The sequence below is a fragment of the Xenopus laevis genome, chromosome 6L (assembly GCF_017654675.1).
Source record: "Xenopus laevis strain J_2021 chromosome 6L, Xenopus_laevis_v10.1, whole genome shotgun sequence".
Lineage (NCBI taxonomy): Eukaryota > Metazoa > Chordata > Amphibia > Anura > Pipidae > Xenopus > Xenopus laevis.
Window position 1 is genome coordinate 163,703,797 of NC_054381.1, and position 20,253 is coordinate 163,724,049.

Genomic DNA, 20,253 nt, shown 5'->3' on the forward strand with positions numbered 1-20,253 from the left:
CAAAGAGGTGGGTTTTCTTACACAAGTCCATAAGTGAGATGGGCAGAACTATAAGAAGGTGCCAGTCTGTGTGGAGTGATGGGGTGCAGAGCTGGGTGCCTGTATATAGCAGTGCCCTGTATAATGCCAGTCTGTATGGGAGGGGGCTGCAGGACTGGGTGCTGGGGGGAATTGCTGAGTGGGTGAGGGGTGGGTGGTTATTAGATCACAAGATGAATCAGTAGCCCAGAGGGATCCACATTACCTGCAACTCACGTCACTGATTCTCCATCTACCCCCCCCAACCCCATAATTGTCACACTGGGGGCGTCAGTGATTTATAGCTCTGATATCTCTGTGTAACTAATACTCACACTTGCACACACACCCTTATATACACACACACACATACACTTACATACACACATACACACACACACACGCTTATATACACACACACACTTATATATATATATATATATACACACACACACACACACACTTATATGTATATAATCACACACACTTATATATATATATATATATATACACACACACACACACACACACTTATATGTATATAATCACACACACTTATATATATATATATATAATCACACACACGTATATATACATACACATACACACACACTTATATATACACACACACTTATATATATATATATATAATCACACACACTTATATACACACACACATGTATGTCTATTAAAATTGATGGGCCTCCTTATTGTATTGTGTTTTCATACCTGAAGAACAATATTTGCCTCTACAAAATAAATGGGCCTCCTTAGTATATTGTGCTGCCCTACCTTAAGGGCAACATGTTGCTTTTTAAGAGGAGATGGGCCTTCTTCTACTGATGGGCCTATTATATTCTCCTGCATTATTGGAAGACCACCATGTATCTGTACAAGAGAATAGACAGGTCTCCTTATTATATTGTGCTGCCATAGTTGAAGGCACCATTTAGCTCTACAATAATATATGGGCCTTCGTCTTATATTGTGCTGTTGAACTGGAAGTGTACAAGGTACCTCTACATAAGGTGATGAACCTACTTATCATATTATGCTGCCCTACTGGAAAGTCACTATGTACCTCTACAAGAATAGATGGGTCTCTTTATTATGTAGTGCTTCCATACTAGAAAGGCACCATGTGTCCATATGAAAGGAGATACACCTCCTTATTATAAAAGTATTATTGGTAGGGCACCATGCACCAACTACAGTAGATTGGTTACCTTATATTGCTTTTCCTTACTAGAAAGGATCCATGTATCTCCATAAAAGGAGATGGGCCTCTATATATAATTTCATGCTGCCCTACTGGAAGGTTATTAACCTTCTTAATATATTGTACTTCCTACTAGAAAGGCACCATGTTGGCCTCCGTTTTATATTGTGCTGCACAACTCTTTGGGCACCATGTATCTCTAGAAGAACAGATGGGCCTCCACATGAGGTCTTTGAAAGACTAACAGACAATATAACATGACGCATACATGAAGCCCCCATACCTTTGTCAGAGAGGTGTGTGCTGAAGTCCGTCCGGTGTCTGCCATATACACTCTCACTGTCAGCTGAGCAGAAGCCATCCTTCACCTTTTTGACCAGAAAGGACCTTGGCATTGTTTCTCTTCCCCTCCAGAGGCAAGAGGTGGGAGCAGGGTAAGGGGTCAGGAATGAGGGGGAGATGAGAGAGGGAAATGATTATGGGAGTAACCACAACAAAAACAAGAGCGGAGGAGAGAGGTGCAGGTGGGGCATAAATGTGAGCCTCCCCTCCGCTCTAGCTAAAAAACAGGGACAAAATGTCCTGCTGTCAGGGTCAGAGAGAATGAGCCTGTGGAGGGACAGGTGTGTGGCCCCAACCCTCAGAATCAGGGTTGCCTCTGCTGGGTACCATGGGTCTGGATAATGCAGCACTGGGCAATAAGCAGATCTTCCCTGCAGCTTCCAGCCTTTCAGCACTGGCAGGGCCTTGGTTCCTTTCTGCAGCTTTCAGCACTGCTCAGGGATTCTGATTGTCAATGCAGCATCCAGCACTGGCCACGGACTTGGGTCCTCACTGCAAATTTCTGCTTTTCAGCACTGGCCAAGGTCTCGAGTCCTCACTGAAGCTTTAAGGACTGACCAGCGACTTAGGTCCTCACTGCAGCTTTCAGGACTGGCCAGGATCTAAAGTCTTCACTGAAGCTTTAAGGACTGACCAGCGAATTAGGTCTTCACTGAAGCTTTAAGAACTGTCCAGGGAGCCAGGTAATCACTGAAGCTTTCAGCACTGGCCTGGATCTCAGGTCCTCTCTGCAGATTCCTGCCTTTCAGCACTGGACAGCTCCCAAAAGCTTCAGCCTCTGCATTCTTATCTCTTGCACCTCCTCTTATGCCTCGTTGTCTCTTCTTATCATCAATCCAGTTTTATTCCATTTTCCTTCCAAACCTCTGTATCCCCCCCTTCCCTTTCTGTTTTCTCTCGGAGCCCCTCCTTCTGCTCCCCCCCCCGTCACTCTCTCATTCTGCTGCTCTGTGTTCCTCCCTCTCTGCCCTTAGTTCTCTCTGCTTCAGTATTGTGGCCATGTGAAGGTTCCAGCTCAAGCTGTGGGATTTATAACTCTGTGATCAGGTGCTGAGACAGGATGGCTGGTGTAATACTTCCTTGGTCCCCAGGGCCCCCCTGAGCTGCTGCTGTTCAGCTCTTCTTCCTTATCTCAGCAGACGGATTTTCTCTGAAAAACAGAAGGGGAAAAGCAGCCGGAGGGAGGAAACACTGACCCAATGTAGGGAGGGCTCTTTCCCCCACAGCCTCTTCCTTTGTCTGGTGTTTCTGTGAATCATTTCATTCCTTTCCTCATTTCCATCTGAATTTCTGCTGCACATCTCTCTACAACTCTATACCCAACAGTCTTTCCCCTTCTGAATGTATTATGTCTCCTCTGCTTCTCTTCCCCTTCCTAATTGATTGTGCTTCCTCTGCTTCTCTTCCTTTTCTTAAGTGACTGTGCCTCCTCTGTTTCTCTACCATTCCTATTTGACTGTGCCTCCTCTGCTTCTCTTCCCTTCCTAATTCACTGTGCCTCCTCTGCTTCTCTTCCTAATTGACTGTGCTTCCTCTGCTTCTCTTCCTCTTCCTAATTGACTGTGCCTCCTCTGCTTCTCTTCCTTTTCTTAAGTGACTGTGCCTCCTCTGTTTCTCTACCATTCCTATTTGACTGTGCCTCCTCTGCTTCTCTTCCCTTCCTAATTCACTCTGCCTCCTCTGCTTCTCTTCCTAATTGACTGTGCTTCCTCTGCTTCTCTTCCTCTTCCTAATTGACTGTGCCTCCTCTGCTTCTCTTCCTTTTCTCAAGTGACTGTGCCTCCTCTGCTTCTCTTCCCCTTCATAATTGACTGTGCTTCCTCTGCTTCTCTTCCTCTTCTTAATTGACTGTGCCGCCTCTGCTTCTCTTCCTCTTCTTAATTGACTGTGCCTCCTTTGCTTCTCTTCTTTTTCTTAAGTGACAGTGCCTCTTCTTCTTTTCTTCCTAATTGATTGTGCTTCCTCTGCTTCTCTTCCTTTTCTCAAGTGACTGTGCCTCCTCTGCTTCATTTCCCTTCGTAATTGACTGTGCCTCCTCTGCTTCTCTTCCCCTTCATAATTGACTGTGCTTCCTCTGCTTCTCTTCCTCTTCTTAATTGACTGCGCCTCCTTTGCTTCTCTTCTTTTTCTTAAGTGACAGTGCCTCTTCTTCTTTTCTTCCTAATTGATTGTGCTTCCTCTGCTTCTCTTCCTTTTCTTAAGTGACTGTGCCTCCTCTGTTTCTCTACCATTCCTATTTGACTGTGCTTCCTCTGCTTCCCTTCCTAATTCACTGTGCCTCCTCTGCTTCTCTTCCTAATTGACTGTGCTTCCTCTGCTTCTCTTCCTCTTCCTAATTGACTGTGCCTCCTCTGCTTCTCTTCCTTTTCTCAAGTGACTGTGCCTCCTCTGCTTCATTTCCCTTCCTAATTGACTGTGCCTCCTCTGCTTCTCTTCCCCTACATAATTGACTGTGCCGCCTCTGCTTCTCTTCCTCTTCTTAATTGACTGTGCCTCCTTTGCTTCTCTTCTTTTTCTTAAGTGACAGTGCCTCTTCTTCTTTTCTTCCTAATTGATTGTGCTTCCTCTGCTTCTCTTCCTTTTCTCAAGTGACTGTGCCTCCTCTGCTTCATTTCCCTTCGTAATTGACTGTGCCTCCTCTGCTTCTCTTCCCCTTCATAATTGACTGTGCTTCCTCTGCTTCTCTTCCTCTTCTTAATTGACTGCGCCTCCTTTGCTTCTCTTCTTTTTCTTAAGTGACAATGCCTCTTCTTCTTTTCTTCCTAATTGATTGTGCTTCCTCTGCTTCTCTTCCTTTTCTTAAGTGACTGTGCCTCCTCTGTTTCTCTACCATTCCTATTTGACTGTGCTTCCTCTGCTTCTCTTCCCTTCCTAATTCACTGTGCCTCCTCTGCTTCTCTTCCTAATTGACTGTGCTTCCTCTGCTTCTCTTCCTCTTCCTAATTGACTGTGCCTCCTCTGCTTCTCTTCCTTTTCTCAAGTGACTGTGCCTCCTCTGCTTCATTTCCCTTCCTAATTGACTGTGCCTCCTCTGCTTCTCTTCCCCTTCATAATTGACTGTGCCTCCTCTGCTTCTCTTCCCCTTCCTAATTGACTGTGCCTCCTCTGCTTCTCTTCCCCTTCCTAATTGACTTTGCTTCCTCTGCTTCTCTTCCTCTTCTTAATTGAATGTGCCTCCTTTGCTTCTCTTCCTTTTCTTAAGTGACGGTGCCTCCTCTGCTTCTCTTCCTAATTGAATGTCCTTCCTCTGCTTCTCTTGCTCTTCCTAATTGACTGTGCCTCCTCTGTTTCTCTATCATTCCTACTTGACTGTCCCTCCTCTGCCTCTTCCTAACTGACATTGCTTCCTCTGCTTCTCTTCCTCTTCCTAATTGACTGTGCCCCCTCTACCATTCCTATTTGACTGTGCCTCCTCTGCTTCTCTTCCCTTCCTAATTCACTCTGCCTCCTCTGCTTCTCTTCCTAATTGACTGTGCTTCCTCTGCTTCTCTTCCTCTTCCTAATTGACTGTGCCTCCTCTGCTTCTCTTCCTTTTCTCAAGTGACTGTGCCTCCTCTGCTTCTCTTCCCCTTCATAATTGACTGTGCTTCCTCTGCTTCTCTTCCTCTTCTTAATTGACTGTGCCGCCTCTGCTTCTCTTCCTCTTCTTAATTGACTGTGCCTCCTTTGCTTCTCTTCTTTTTCTTAAGTGACAGTGCCTCTTCTTCTTTTCTTCCTAATTGATTGTGCTTCCTCTGCTTCTCTTCCTTTTCTCAAGTGACTGTGCCTCCTCTGCTTCATTTCCCTTCGTAATTGACTGTGCCTCCTCTGCTTCTCTTCCCCTTCATAATTGACTGTGCTTCCTCTGCTTCTCTTCCTCTTCTTAATTGACTGCGCCTCCTTTGCTTCTCTTCTTTTTCTTAAGTGACAATGCCTCTTCTTCTTTTCTTCCTAATTGATTGTGCTTCCTCTGCTTCTCTTCCTTTTCTTAAGTGACTGTGCCTCCTCTGTTTCTCTACCATTCCTATTTGACTGTGCTTCCTCTGCTTCTCTTCCCTTCCTAATTCACTGTGCCTCCTCTGCTTCTCTTCCTAATTGACTGTGCTTCCTCTGCTTCTCTTCCTCTTCCTAATTGACTGTGCCTCCTCTGCTTCTCTTCCTTTTCTCAAGTGACTGTGCCTCCTCTGCTTCATTTCCCTTCCTAATTGACTGTGCCTCCTCTGCTTCTCTTCCTAATTGACTGTGCTTCCTCTGCTTCTCTTCCTCTTCCTAATTGACTGTGCCTCCTCTGCTTCTCTTCCTTTTCTCAAGTGACTGTGCCTCCTCTGCTTCATTTCCCTTCCTAATTGACTGTGCCTCCTCTGCTTCTCTTCCCCTACATAAGTGACTGTGCCACCTCTGCTTCTCTTCCTCTTCCTAATTGACTGTGCCTCCTCTGCTTCTCTTCCTTTTCTCAAGTGACTGTGCCTCCTCTGCTTCATTTCCCTTCCTAATTGACTGTGCCTCCTCTGCTTCTCTTCCCCTACATAATTGACTGTGCCGCCTCTGCTTCTCTTCCTCTTCTTAATTGACTGTGCCGCCTCTGCTTCTCTTCCTCTTCTTAATTGACTGTGCCTCCTTTGCTTCTCTTCTTTTTCTTAAGTGACAGTGCCTCTTCTTCTTTTCTTCCTAATTGATTGTGCTTCCTCTGCTTCTCTTCCTTTTCTCAAGTGACTGTGCCTCCTCTGCTTCATTTCTCTTCGTAATTGACTGTGCCTCCTCTGCTTCTCTTCCCCTTCATAATTGACTGTGCTTCCTCTGCTTCTCTTCCTCTTCTTAATTGACTGCGCCTCCTTTGCTTCTCTTCTTTTTCTTAAGTGACAGTGCCTCTTCTTCTTTTCTTCCTAATTGATTGTGCTTCCTCTGCTTCTCTTCCTTTTCTTAAGTGACTGTGCCTCCTCTGTTTCTCTACCATTCCTATTTGACTGTGCTTCCTCTGCTTCTCTTCCCTTCCTAATTCACTGTGCCTCCTCTGCTTCTCTTCCTAATTGACTGTGCTTCCTCTGCTTCTCTTCCTCTTCCTAATTGACTGTGCCTCCTCTGCTTCTCTTCCTTTTCTCAAGTGACTGTGCCTCCTCTGCTTCATTTCCCTTCCTAATTGACTGTGCCTCCTCTGCTTCTCTTCCCCTTCCTAATTGACTTTGCTTCCTCTGCTTCTCTTCCTCTTCTTAATTGAATGTGCCTCCTTTGCTTCTCTTCCTTTTCTTAAGTGACGGTGCCTCCTCTGCTTCTCTTCCTAATTGAATGTCCTTCCTCTGCTTCTCTTGCTCTTCCTAATTGACTGTGCCTCCTCTGTTTCTCTATCATTCCTACTTGACTGTCCCTCCTCTGCCTCTTCCTAACTGACATTGCTTCCTCTGCTTCTCTTCCTCTTCCTAATTGACTGTGCCCCCTCTACCATTCCTATTTGACTGTGCCTCCTCTGCTTCTCTTCCCCTTCCTAATTGACTTTGCTTCCTCTGCTTCTCTTCCTCTTCTTAATTGAATGTGCCTCCTTTGCTTCTCTTCCTTTTCTTAAGTGACGGTGCCTCCTCTGCTTCTCTTCCTAATTGAATGTCCTTCCTCTGCTTCTCTTGCTCTTCCTAATTGACTGCGCCTCCTCTGTTTCTCTTCCTCTTCCTAATTGACTGTGCCTCCTCTGTTTCTCTTCCTCTTCCTAATTGACTGTGCCTCCTCTGTTTCTCTATCATTCCTACTTGACTGTCCCTCCTCTGCCTCTTCCTAACTGACATTGCTTCCTCTGCTTCTCTTCCTCTTCCTAATTGACTGTGCCCCCTCTACCATTCCTATTTGACTGTGCCTCCTCTGCTTCTCTACCTTTTCCTAAGTGACTGTGCCTCCTCTGCTTCTCTTCCCCATCCTAATTGACTGTGCTTACTCTGCTTCTGTTCTCTTCCTAATTGACTGTGTCTCTTCTGCTTCTCTTCCTTTACTTAAGTGTCTGTGCCTCCTTTGCTTCTCTTCCCCTTCATAATTGACTGTGCCTCCTCTGCTTCTCTTCCTAATTGAATGTCCCTCCTCTGCTTCTCTTGCTCTTCCTAATTGATTGGGCCTCCTCTACTTCTCTTCCCCTTCCTAATTGACTGTGTTTCCTCTGCTTCTCTTCCTTTTCTTAAGTGACTGTACCTCCTGAGCTTCTCTTCCTCTTCCTAATTGACTGTTCCTCCTCTGCTTTTCTCCTTTTCACAATTGTCTGTCTCTCCACTACCTCTTCCTAATTGACTGTTCCTCATCTCCTTATTTTCCATTTCCCAATTTGCATCCACCTTCCCAATTTACTGCGCCTCCTCTTCTCCTTTACGACCCCACATCTCTCACATCCATCACAGTTCCATCTTGGTGCCTTTATCTTTCCCTTCTCATTTCCTGCTAAATTTTTATATTATTCAGTCTATTTGTGCTGCCAGACTTCAGGATTATGGGAAGTGGAAGTCATTCCTTGCTAGTGGAATGTTAGCTACAATGGTTAAAACTTGCTTCCCACCATTAACCCCTGCATGGTTGGGATCAGGGATGTGCAATGTGTGCTCCTCCAATCATTTATGAACTTTGACTCTAAGCATAAATAGGAAGGTGCTGGTAGTTGTAGTTTAACAAGAGTTGGAGGCCTCTAAGATGGACATTCCTGATTGTCTCCCATCTGAGGCTGTGAGAGAAGACTGAGCGGTGGGTTCCAGAGAGGCCCCCAGTTGCCGCATTTCTCATACCAGTATCTCTCCCCAGTTGCCGCATTTCTCATACCAGTATCTCTCCCCAGTTGCCGCATTTCTCATACCAGTATCTCTCCCCAGTTGCCGCATTTCTCATACCAGTATCTCTCCCCAGTTGCCGCATTTCTCATACCAGTATCTCTCCCCAGTTGCTGTTTTTTTCGGAGTCTCTCCCACGTGTGACAAAAGACAAGAGATTAAAGGCAATTCTGCCTGAAACCAGAGCTGCGCGTAGATAAATTTGCTGCTGCTATTGCAGCTCCCAGTCGCCCCTAGGGAACATATGTCCCTAATTAAGTGCTAGCCTTGGGGCTACAAGCCTCCTTAATATTCAGCAGAACACATGCTCGGGTGAGAAGGTCAAAGGCACTGTTATTTCCATCGCATTTCTCTCTGCAGCCACTGCAGCAAAGGGACGACTTGTTCTCACATGCGCTTGTATTGCAGATGTGCCCTTACCCAGTCGCAAATTCCAAACGTACCAATAACACATCAGCACAATCAGTGCAATCAGCACAATCAGTGCAATCACCACAATCAGTGCAATCAGCACAATTAATGCAATCAGTGCAATGAATGCAATCAGCACAATTAATGCATCCAGCGCAATCAGTGCAATTCAACATGGATTTCCCTGCAATGCCGTGTTTTTCCTGGAACTCCAGTATCACATGCAGTAAAATGGGTGCAATACTTGTATGTGGTGCCCAGTGAATGGCAGGAATAAAGTGCAGGGCCACATTATACTCCCAGCTCTGTGCCCTGTGCCTACAATCTGGATCTGGTGCTGCACATTAGTTCCCATTGATGTTACGCACTTCCCACCAATAGTCACACTTCCATGGGACCCCCAGCAGCTCTCACACATATTAGAAAAGCAAAGAAAAACCTGCCCATTATGTGTCAGGTAAATACACACACACACACACATACACACACACATACACACATACACACACACAAATATATACACACACACACACACAAATATATACACACACACACACAAATATATACAAATATATACACACACATACAAATATATACACATACACACACACACACAAATATATACACACATACACACATATACATACAAATATATACACACACACACAAATATATACACACATACAAATATATACACACATACACACACACACACACAAATATATACACACATACACCGGACACAAATATATACACACATACAAATATATATACACACACATATACACACACACACATACAAATATATACACACACATACACACACACACACACACACACACACAAATATATACACACATACAAATATATACACACGCAAATAAATACACAAATATATATACACACACACATACAAATATATATACACACACACATATACACACACACATACAAATATATACACACATACACACACACACACACACACACATACAAATATATACACACACACACACAAATATATACACACATACACCGGACACAAATATATACACACATACACACAAATATATACACACACAAATAAATACACAAATATATACACACATACATATACACACACACATACAAATATATACATACACACACACACACACATTGACTTTTGCTTTTGTTTTTCCAGTCCCCCATTCCTTATTCTACTGCCTCTCTTACTGCCTATTTTCTGCCCCTTTTACAACTTCTCTTCTCCTAGTCTGTCCCCTTTTCCCCCTTACAACAACGCCAACCCCTTCTTCTCTTCACTTTTCTCTCCTGTACCCAATGTCAGCCCTCCTCAACCCCATTGCCTGAGTATTTACCTACATTAGCACTATGGTACTGCCCCTAGCTCAAGGTTCTGGCTCTAGCCTCCTTCTTTATTCTCCCTTGTCCTGTCTGAACCTTTCTCTGCCTTGTCCTGCTTTACCCTGAACCTTGCCTTGTTTACCTTACCTTGCCTGTTCCTACTCCTGTTCCAGTCCTGCTTGACCTTGATCTACCTTGACTTCTTTGCTATTCTGGAACTTGTCTGCCTCGCCTGGTCCTTATCTAGTCCTCCTGTTATCCAGTCCAGTCCTGATCTGACTCTACACCCGCACCATCTTGTCGTTATTCAATCTGTTCCTGTCTACGTCTGCTCCATCCTGCTCCTAAATTGGTCGATTTTCAAGTATAAGGCAGATGTAGTAGAATCACTCACCCAAGTAAAGACGAGGCCCCGGTGCTCCAGCCCCAGGCCCTCAGCTCGGGGGAGCGGACAATCCGTATACAAAACGCATAAGTGTTGGTGCCGGGCACACTGGCAAACTCACGTATTGATCAGACTAGAAAAATAGTAAATTAAAAATTGAAGCTTTATTATATAGTCATCTCTCGCCTGACGTGTTTCGTGTCACTAGGACACTTAATCATAGGCCATCCTGCTCCTACCCAGTCCACTCCTGTTCTGACTCTTCGCCCTCATCATCCTATCCAGTCTGACTCCTCCCCCTCATCATCCTATCCAGTCTGACTCCTCCCCCTCATAATCCGGTCCAGTTCTGATTCTACATCCTCGTCATCCTTTTCCTGCCCCTCCTCCATCCGTGTTCCGTGGACACAGCCAGTTCTTGCCTAAAGGACTCATCTTCCTGCCTCCACAGTGCCCCCTACCTTCCTTTATTGTGTGTCTCATTATCGTGTGCCTCGTCATCGTGTGTCTCATCATAGAGTGCCTCATCATGGTGTGTCTCGTCAAAGAGTGCCTGGTCATTGTGTGCCTCATCACTGTGTGTCTCGTCATCGTGCGTCTCGTCATAGAGTGTCTCATTATCGTGCATCTCATCATCGTGTGTCTCATCATCGTGTGTCTCATCATCGTGTGTCTCATCATCGTGTGTCTCATCATCGTGTGCCTCATCATCGTGCGTCTCATCATCGTGCGTCTCATCATCGTGTGTCTCATCATCGTGTGTCTCATCATCGTGTGCCTCATCATCGTGCATCTCATCATCGTGCGTCTCATCATCGTGTGTCTGATCATCGTGTGTACATACAACGATTAAATTTACTATGGAAGCAAATACTACTGAGATACATTTTTTAGATGTAAATGTTTGCCATAAGGAGGATAAATTTACAACTACTGTTTACACCAAACCGACTGATCGTAACAACTTATTGAGGCCTACATCTTACCATCCACCAGGCCTCATTAAGGGATTGCCCCAGAGCCAATTTTTGCGGGTAAAGCGTATTACTTCTGATGACTGTTTATATGAGATTGAGTCCAATAAAATGCTAGCTAAATTTGTCGAAAGGGGCTATGAGAAAACTAGCTTAGAAGCCTTTAGGGAGGAAGTAAAGACCATACCCAGGAAACAATTACTTGTGAAAAAAACAGCAATTCCCAATAAAGTACAGCGAATACCATATGTATCTACTTATGATAGCAATTCGAAATTCTACCAAAAGGTAATTATGAAATATTGGGGAATTTTAAGCAGTGATCCTAAATTTGGCTACTTATTCCAACAGCCACCCTTGTTTTCCTACAGACGTGGGAGGAACATCGGGGATTTAATAAAAACCAAAACATCCCAAATAAATAGGAATCCTATTGAAAAATTGCATTTAAATGGAACTTTCTCCTGCAGAAATTGCGGACACTGTAACAGCATCATCCCTGGGAATCAGGTGACACACCCTCAAAAAGGCACAAAATATGATATTAAAGGCTGCTTCTCATGTGATACCAGTGATGTAGTGTATTGCATAAAGTGCCCATGCGGCCTTGCATATGTGGGGCAAACAGCCAGACCAATAAAGATTAGGTTAAATGAACATAAATGTACGATACGCAATTACAAACCACAAACCCCATTGACTTTAGGTAGCAAACAGAATGAAAAGGACACATCAAAAACAAAAAGGGAAACATTATTGGCAAAACATTTTTTCACACAGGGTCATCGTGTGGCACAATTGGGATGGCAGATTTTAGAAAGAGTATTTGTTAATCAAGAGCAAAATAAAAAACGTAAGTTACTCCAAAGGGAGTGCTACTGGATCTGGTTGCTCCAGACCAGAAGTCCGAAGGGTCTCAATGAGGACTACAACTTATCTTGTTTTATTTAACCATTGGTCATTGGGTTAAGAAACTTGTTACAAATTATTCCATTTTTTCCTGTCTCCACAGATAAGATAAATCTATTTGCACACTTCAGGGACAGGTAAAGCTTCCTTTCCAATTAGGGTTAGTAGAATTTTTTAGATTTGTTACATTTTATTGAAGAGGCCCAGGCCTAAAATTGTAATCTTTTTATCTTTTTTAGATACACTGTTTCTTAACACTTGGATGGATTATATTCACTTTACTCAGCGTGTCTACAGCTTGCTTATGGATGTTACTTATACACTTTGTATGTTTGTTAATAATTTTAATATTTTTAGCACTATATATTTGTTAACGCAAGCTGGAAGGTGTGATTTTCAATTTTATATGCTAATTTATGGTAATGCGTCACCCTTTAAATTGTCTGCACATGATCACTGTAGTATGCTTGATAAAGGGGCTCGCCCTGAAACGTTGCACGTCCACACTTAATAAACACAAGGGGTAACCCTGCATAAAGTTCCTTGTGTGCCAGTGTGTTTACCATTTGATGTCATATTGGAGGTCGCCGGACTCCTAGCACTGAGCACCAGGAGTTCTCGTTATCCAATCTCCAGGAGTGTGCTCTGCTTCACTCTTTGTCGCTTGATCATCGTGTGTCTCATCATCGTGTGTCTCATCATCGTGTGTCTCATCATCGTGTGTCTCATCATCGTGTGTCTCATCATCGTGCGTCTCATCATCGTGCGTCTCATCATCGTGTGTCTCATAATCGTGTGTCTCATCATCGTGTGGGGGAGGGTCTTTTAGGTGAGGATTCTTGATTCCTGAACTTAGTGGCACTTTATAAAAGACCCAAATGGACCTTCCCTTATGGGGGTGATATCACGTTGCACCAAGATGGACCTTTATTACTTGTATTATTTTCTATTCATAGTTTTTCTACCTTTCGTTTCTTAACTCTGATTTCAGGAAAAACCACTAATATTTCAACTATTTTTAACTGAATCTGTTTGTGCTGAACAGTGAGAGCGACATCCATCAGTGCCAGTCCTACTCTAATCGACTGTCACACACAAAGGGACAGACACTACCGACCCAGTGACTTTATTATAAGGGACAAGATGACTGGGATGAGCCCCTACCAGATGCCGTGGAAACCATAATCATATGGGCCAATAGAGAGGTGGCGCTGAGGCGGCAGATAGGGAAGTGACACTCAGTGGGGCAGTTGGAGGAGGGAAACATTGTAACTCACAACTATATTTATATATAGTGATCATATCCCCTTATATATTTATATATAGTGATCATATCCCCTTATATATTTATATATAGTGATCATATCCCCTTATATATTTATATATAGTGATCATATCCCCTTATATATTTATATATAGTGATCATATCTCCCTTATATATTTATATATAGTGATCATATCCCCTTATATATTTATATATAGTGATCATATCCCCTTATATATTTATATATAGTGATCATATCCCCCTTATATATTTATATATAGTGATCATATCCCCTTATATATTTATATATAGTGATCATATCCCCTTATATATTTATATATAGTGATCATATCCCCTTATATATTTATATATAGTGATCATATCCCCTTATATATTTATATATAGTGATCATATCCCCTTATATATTTATATATAGTGATCATATCCCCTTATATATTTATATATAGTGATCATATCCCCCTTATATATTTATATATAGTGATCATATCCCCTTATATATTTATATATAGTGATCATATCCCCTTATATATTTATATATAGTGATCATATCCCCTTATATATTTATATATAGTGATCATATCCCCTTATATATTTATATATAGTGATCATATCCCCTTATTATTTATATATAGTGATCATATCCCCTTATATATTTATATATAGTGATCATATCCCCCTTATATATTTATATATAGTGATCATATCCCCTTATATATTTATATATAGTGATCATATTCCTTATATATTTATATATAGTGATCATATCCCCTTATATATTTATATATAGTGATCATATCCCCTTATATATTTATATATAGTGATCATATCCCCTTATATATTTATATATAGTGATCATATCCCCCTTATATATTTATATATAGTGATCATATCCCCTTATATATTTATATATAGTGATCATATTCCCTTATATATTTATATATAGTGATCATATCCCCTTATATATTTATATATAGTGATCATATCCCCCTTATATATTTATATATAGTGATCATATCCTCTTATATATTTATATATAGTGATCATATCCCCTTATATATTTATATATAGTGATCATATCCCCTTATATATTTATATATAGTGATCATATCCCCTTATATATTTATATATAGTGATCATATCCCCTTATATATTTATAAATAGTGCTATTACAGTTATCGAATATTCTTTGCTGACATGGTATAATCTTATAATATGGGATAGGACATGATCCCGCGACCCCCTTCTGTGGCCCCCCACATGCTGTGTCTATTTACTATATGTAAAATATAAAAGGTATCACTACAGCGATAACTGGCCACTGCATTGTTTAATCCTCAAATTCAGACTCTAACCTCCTGTATTGTTCACACCTGAGACCCCTCTATTGTTTCTATCCTAAAGCCCCTGTACTGTTCTACCTGAGACCCCTCTATTGTTTATATCCTAAAGCCCCTGTACTGTTCTACCTGAGACCCCTCTATTGTTTATACCCTAAAGCCCCTGTACTGTTCTACCTGAGACCCCTCTATTGTTTATATCCTAAAGCCCCTTTACTGTTCTACCTGAGACCCCTCTATTGTTTCTATCCTAAAGCCCCTGTACTGTTCTACCTGAGACCCCTCTATTGTTTATATCCTAAAGCCCCTGTATTGTTCTACCTGAGACCCCTCTATTGTTTCTATCCTAAAGCCCCTGTACTGTTCTACCTGAGACCCCTCTATTGTTTCTATCCTAAAGCCCCTGTACTGTTCTACCTGAGACCCCTCTATTGTTTATATCCTAAAGCCCCTGTACTGTTCTACCTGAGACCCCTCTATTGTTTCTATCCTAAAGCCCCTGTACTGTTCTACCTGAGACCCCTCTATTGTTTATATCCTAAAGCCCCCTGTACTGTTCTACCTGAGACCCCTCTATTGTTTCTATCCTAAAGCCCTGTACTGTTCTACCTGAGACCCCTCTATTGTTTATATCCTAAAGCCCCTGTACTGTTCTACCTGAGACCCTTCTATTGTTTATATCCTAAAGCCCCTGTACTGTTCTACCTGAGACCCCTCTATTGTTTCTATCCTAAAGCCCCTGTACTGTTCTACCTGAGACCCCTCTATTGTTTATATCCTAAAGCCCTGTACTGTTCTACCTGAGACCCCTCTATTGTTTATATCCTAAAGCCCCTGTACTGTTCTACTGAGACCCCTTCTATTGTTTATATCCTAAGCCCCTGTACTGTTCTACCTGAGACCCCTCTATTGTTTCTATCCTAAAGCCCCTGTACTGTTCTACCTGAGACCCCTCTATTGTTTCTATCCTAAAGCCCCTGTACTGTTCTACCTGAGACCCCTCTATTGTTTTCTATCCTAAAGCCCCTGTACTGTTCTACCTGAGACCCCTCTATTGTTTATATCCTAAAGCCCCTGTACTGTTCTACCTGAGACCCCTCTATTGTTTATATCCTAAAGCCCCTGTACTGTTCTACCTGAGACCCTTCTATTGTTTATATCCTAAAGCCCCTGTACTGTTCTACCTGAGACCCCTCTATTGTTTCTATCCTAAAGCCCCTGTACTGTTCTACCTGAGACCCCTCTATTGTTTCTATCCTAAAGCCCCCTGTACTGTTCTACCTGAGACCCCTCTATTGTTTATATCCTAAAGCCCCTGTACTGTTCTAACCTGAGACCCTCTATTGTTTCTATCCTAAAGCCCCTGTACTGTTCTACCTAGACCCCTCTATGTTTCTATCCTAAAGCCCCTGTACTGTTCTACCTGAGACCCTCTATTGTTTCTATCCTAAAGCCCCTGTACTGTTCTACCTGAGACCCCTCTATTGTTTATATCCTAAGCCCCTGTACTGTTCTACCTGAGACCCCTCTATTGTTTATATCCTAAAGCCCCTGTACTGTTCTACCTGAGACCCCTCTATTGTTTATATCCTAAAGCCCCTGTACTGTTCTACCTGAGACCCCTCTATTGTTTATATCTAAAGCCCCTGTACTGTTCTACCTGAGACCCCTCTATTGTTTATATCCTAAAGCCCCTTTACTGTTCTACCTGAGACCCCTCTATTGTTTTATACCCTAAAGCCCCTGTACTGTTCTACCTGAGACCCCTCTATTGTTTATATCCTAAAGCCCCTGTACTGTTCTACCTGAGACCCCTCTATTGTTTATATCCTAAAGCCCCTTTACTGTTCTACCTGAGACCCCTCTATTGTTTCTATCCTAAAGCCCCTGTACTGTTCTACCTGAGACCCCTCTATTGTTTATATCCTAAAGCCCCTGTATTGTTCTACCTGAGACCCCTCTATTGTTTATATCCTAAAGCCCCTGTACTGTTCTACCTGAGACCCCTCTATTGTTTCTATCCTAAAGCCCCTGTACTGTTCTACCTGAGACCCCTCTATTGTTTATATCCTAAAGCCCCTGTACTGTTCTACCTGAGACCCCTCTATTGTTTATATCCTAAAGCCCCTGTACTGTTCTACCTGAGACCCCTCTATTGTTTCTATCCTAAAGCCCCTGTACTGTTCTACCTGAGACCCCTCTATTGTTTCTATCCTAAAGCCCCTGTACTGTTCTACCTGAGACCCCTCTATTGTTTATATCCTAAAGCCCCTGTACTGTTCTACCTGAGACCCCTCTATTGTTTCTATCCTAAAGCCCCTGTACTGTTCTACCTGAGACCCCTCTATTGTTTATATCCTAAAGCCCCTGTACTGTTCTACCTGAGACCCTTCTATTGTTTATATCCTAAAGCCCCTGTACTGTTCTACCTGAGACCCCTCTATTGTTTCTATCCTAAAGCCCCTGTACTGTTCTACCTGAGACCCCTCTATTGTTTCTATCCTAAAGCCCCTGTACTGTTCTACCTGAGACCCCTCTATTGTTTATATCCTAAAGCCCCTGTACTGTTCTACCTGAGAACCCTCTATTGTTTATATCCTAAAGCCCCTGTACTGTTCTACCTGAGACCCTTCTATTGTTTATATCCTAAAGCCCCTGTACTGTTCTACCTGAGACCCCTCTATTGTTTATATCCTAAAGCCCCTGTACTGTTCTACCTGAGACCCCTCTATTGTTTATACCCTAAAGCCCCTGTACTGTTCTACCTGAGACCCCTCTATTGTTATATCATAAAGCCCCTTTACTGTTCTACCTGAGACCCCTCTATTGTTTCTATCCTAAAGCCCCTGTACTGTTCTACCTGAGACCCCTCTATTGTTTATATCCTAAAGCCCCTGTATTGTTCTACCTGAGACCCCTCTATTGTTTATATCCTAAAGCCCCTGTACTGTTCTACCTGAGACCCCTCTATTGTTTCTATCCTAAAGCCCCTGTACTGTTCTACCTGAGACCCCTCTATTGTTTATATCCTAAAGCCCCTGTACTGTTCTACCTGAGACCCCTCTATTGTTTATATCCTAAAGCCCCTGTACTGTTCTACCTGAGACCCCTCTATTGTTTCTATCCTAAAGCCCCTGTACTGTTCTACCTGAGACCCCTCTATTGTTTCTATCCTAAAGCCCCTGTACTGTTCTACCTGAGACCCCTCTATTGTTTATATCCTAAAGCCCCTGTACTGTTCTACCTGAGACCCCTCTATTGTTTCTATCCTAAAGCCCCTGTACTGTTCTACCTGAGACCCCTCTATTGTTTATATCCTAAAGCCCCTGTACTGTTCTACCTGAGACCCTTCTATTGTTTATATCCTAAAGCCCCTGTACTGTTCTACCTGAGACCCCTCTATTGTTTATATCCTAAAGCCCCTGTACTGTTCTACCTGAGACCCCTCTATTGTTTATACCCTAAAGCCCCTGTACTGTTCTACCTGAGACCCCTCTATTGTTTATATCCTAAAGCCCCTTTACTGTTCTACCTGAGACCCCTCTATTGTTTCTATCCTAAAGCCCCTGTACTGTTCTACCTGAGACCCCTCTATTGTTTATATCCTAAAGCCCCTGTATTGTTCTACCTGAGACCCCTCTATTGTTTATATCCTAAAGCCCCTGTACTGTTCTACCTGAGACCCCTCTATTGTTTATATCCTAAAGCCCCTGTACTGTTCTACCTGAGACCCCTCTATTGTTTATACCCTAAAGCCCCTGTACTGTTCTACCTGAGACCCCTCTATTGTTTCTATCCTAAAGCCCCTGTACTGTTCTACCTGAGACCCCTCTATTGTTTCTATCCTAAAGCCCCTGTACTGTTCTACCTGAGACCCCTCTATTGTTTCTATCCTAAAGCCCCTTTACTGTTCTACCTGAGACCCCTCTATTGTTTCTATCCTAAAGCCCCTGTACTGTTCTACCTGAGACCCCTCTATTGTTTCTATCCTAAAGCCCCTGTACTGTTCTACCTGAGACCCCTCTATTGTTTATATCCTAAAGCCCCTGTACTGTTCTACCTGAGACCCCTCTATTGTTTATATCCTAAAGCCCCTGTACTGTTCTACCTGAGACCCCTCTATTGTTTCTATCCTAAAGCCCCTGTACTGTTCTACCTGAGACCCCTCTATTGTTTATATCCTAAAGCCCCTGTACTGATCTACCTGAGACCCCTCTATTGTTTCTATCCTAAATCCCCTGTACTGTTCCACCTGAGACCCCTCTATTGTTTCTATCCTAAAGCCCCTGTACTGATCTACCTGAGACCCCTCTATTATTTATATCCTAAAGCCCCTGTACTGTTCTACCTGAGACCCCTCTATTGTTTATATCCTAAAGCCCCTGTACTGTTCTACCTGAGACCCCTCTATTGTTTATATCCTAAAGCCCCTGTACTGTTCTACCTGAGACCCCTCTATTGTTTCTATCCTAAAGCCCCTGTACTGTTCTACCTGAGACCCCTCTATTGTTTATATCCTAAAGCCCCTGTACTGTTCTACCTGAGACCCCTCTATTGTTTATATCCTAAAGCCCCTGTACTGTTCTACCTGAGACCCTTCTATTGTTTCTATCCTAAAGCCCCTGTACTGTTCTACCTGAGACCCCTCTATTGTTTATATCCTAAAGCCCCTGTACTGTTCTACCTGAGACCCCTCTATTGTTTATATCCTAAAGCCCCTGTACTGATCTACCTGAGACCCAGACTCAAACTGCCACATTGTTCTCCTGTTCACACTTTATACAAAATGCTAATGGGGCCCCAGCACTGTGTGACTGTATGTAGTACATATTAGACTGAGAGCTTTCCCTGTCTCCTGCTCTCTTCTGTCTTCCCTCCCTGTGTGTCTCATACTTTGCTTGCCCAGTGCTCCCTGTGGGATGTAAGTCTGTTAGGGGTTTGTTCTTGGGGTTTGTTAGCATTTGGAAATTGTAGTTAAGGGCCCCTAAGGTGTTTAATCATGTGTTGGGGGGTTGTTGTATTATCCACAGGGGAGGATAAGACATGGATTTAAGGGGATATTTTAACAAGACTTCAATGTCTCACATATGAGAGATGAGGGATTTCCCTGCAGTGAGCACCAACCATTTGGTTTTTTGTTGTGTTACCATAGTTACCATGTGGATATGATCTTAAACGTTCTTGTGGTAATATGGGTGTGGTTTGCAGTGGGTGTGGTTTAAAAAGGGGGAGTGGCCAACACTGACTTCCATTATCGGC

The 20,253-nt window shown here is 42.9% G+C and overlaps 1 protein-coding gene and 1 long non-coding RNA gene across 2 annotated transcripts in view; one reads left to right on the top strand and one right to left on the bottom strand.

Annotated features, from left to right (window-relative positions):
- LOC108706170 (transcriptional repressor scratch 1-like) overlaps positions 1-2,785 on the bottom strand; it is a 36,068-nt gene extending 33,283 nt beyond the window's left edge. Inside the window, exon 1 of the mRNA XM_041566761.1 lies at positions 1,521-2,785. Within this exon, the coding sequence (XP_041422695.1) occupies positions 1,521-1,632 (112 nt within the window). The 5' untranslated portion in view covers positions 1,633-2,785. The remainder of the gene's footprint in view (positions 1-1,520) is intronic.
- Positions 2,134-12,914, top strand: LOC121394772. The gene is made up of 2 exons (XR_005962015.1): positions 2,134-2,262; positions 12,476-12,914. It is a non-coding gene; the product is annotated as an uncharacterized LOC121394772 (long non-coding RNA).
- The last annotated feature ends 7,339 nt before the right edge of the window (positions 12,915-20,253 follow it).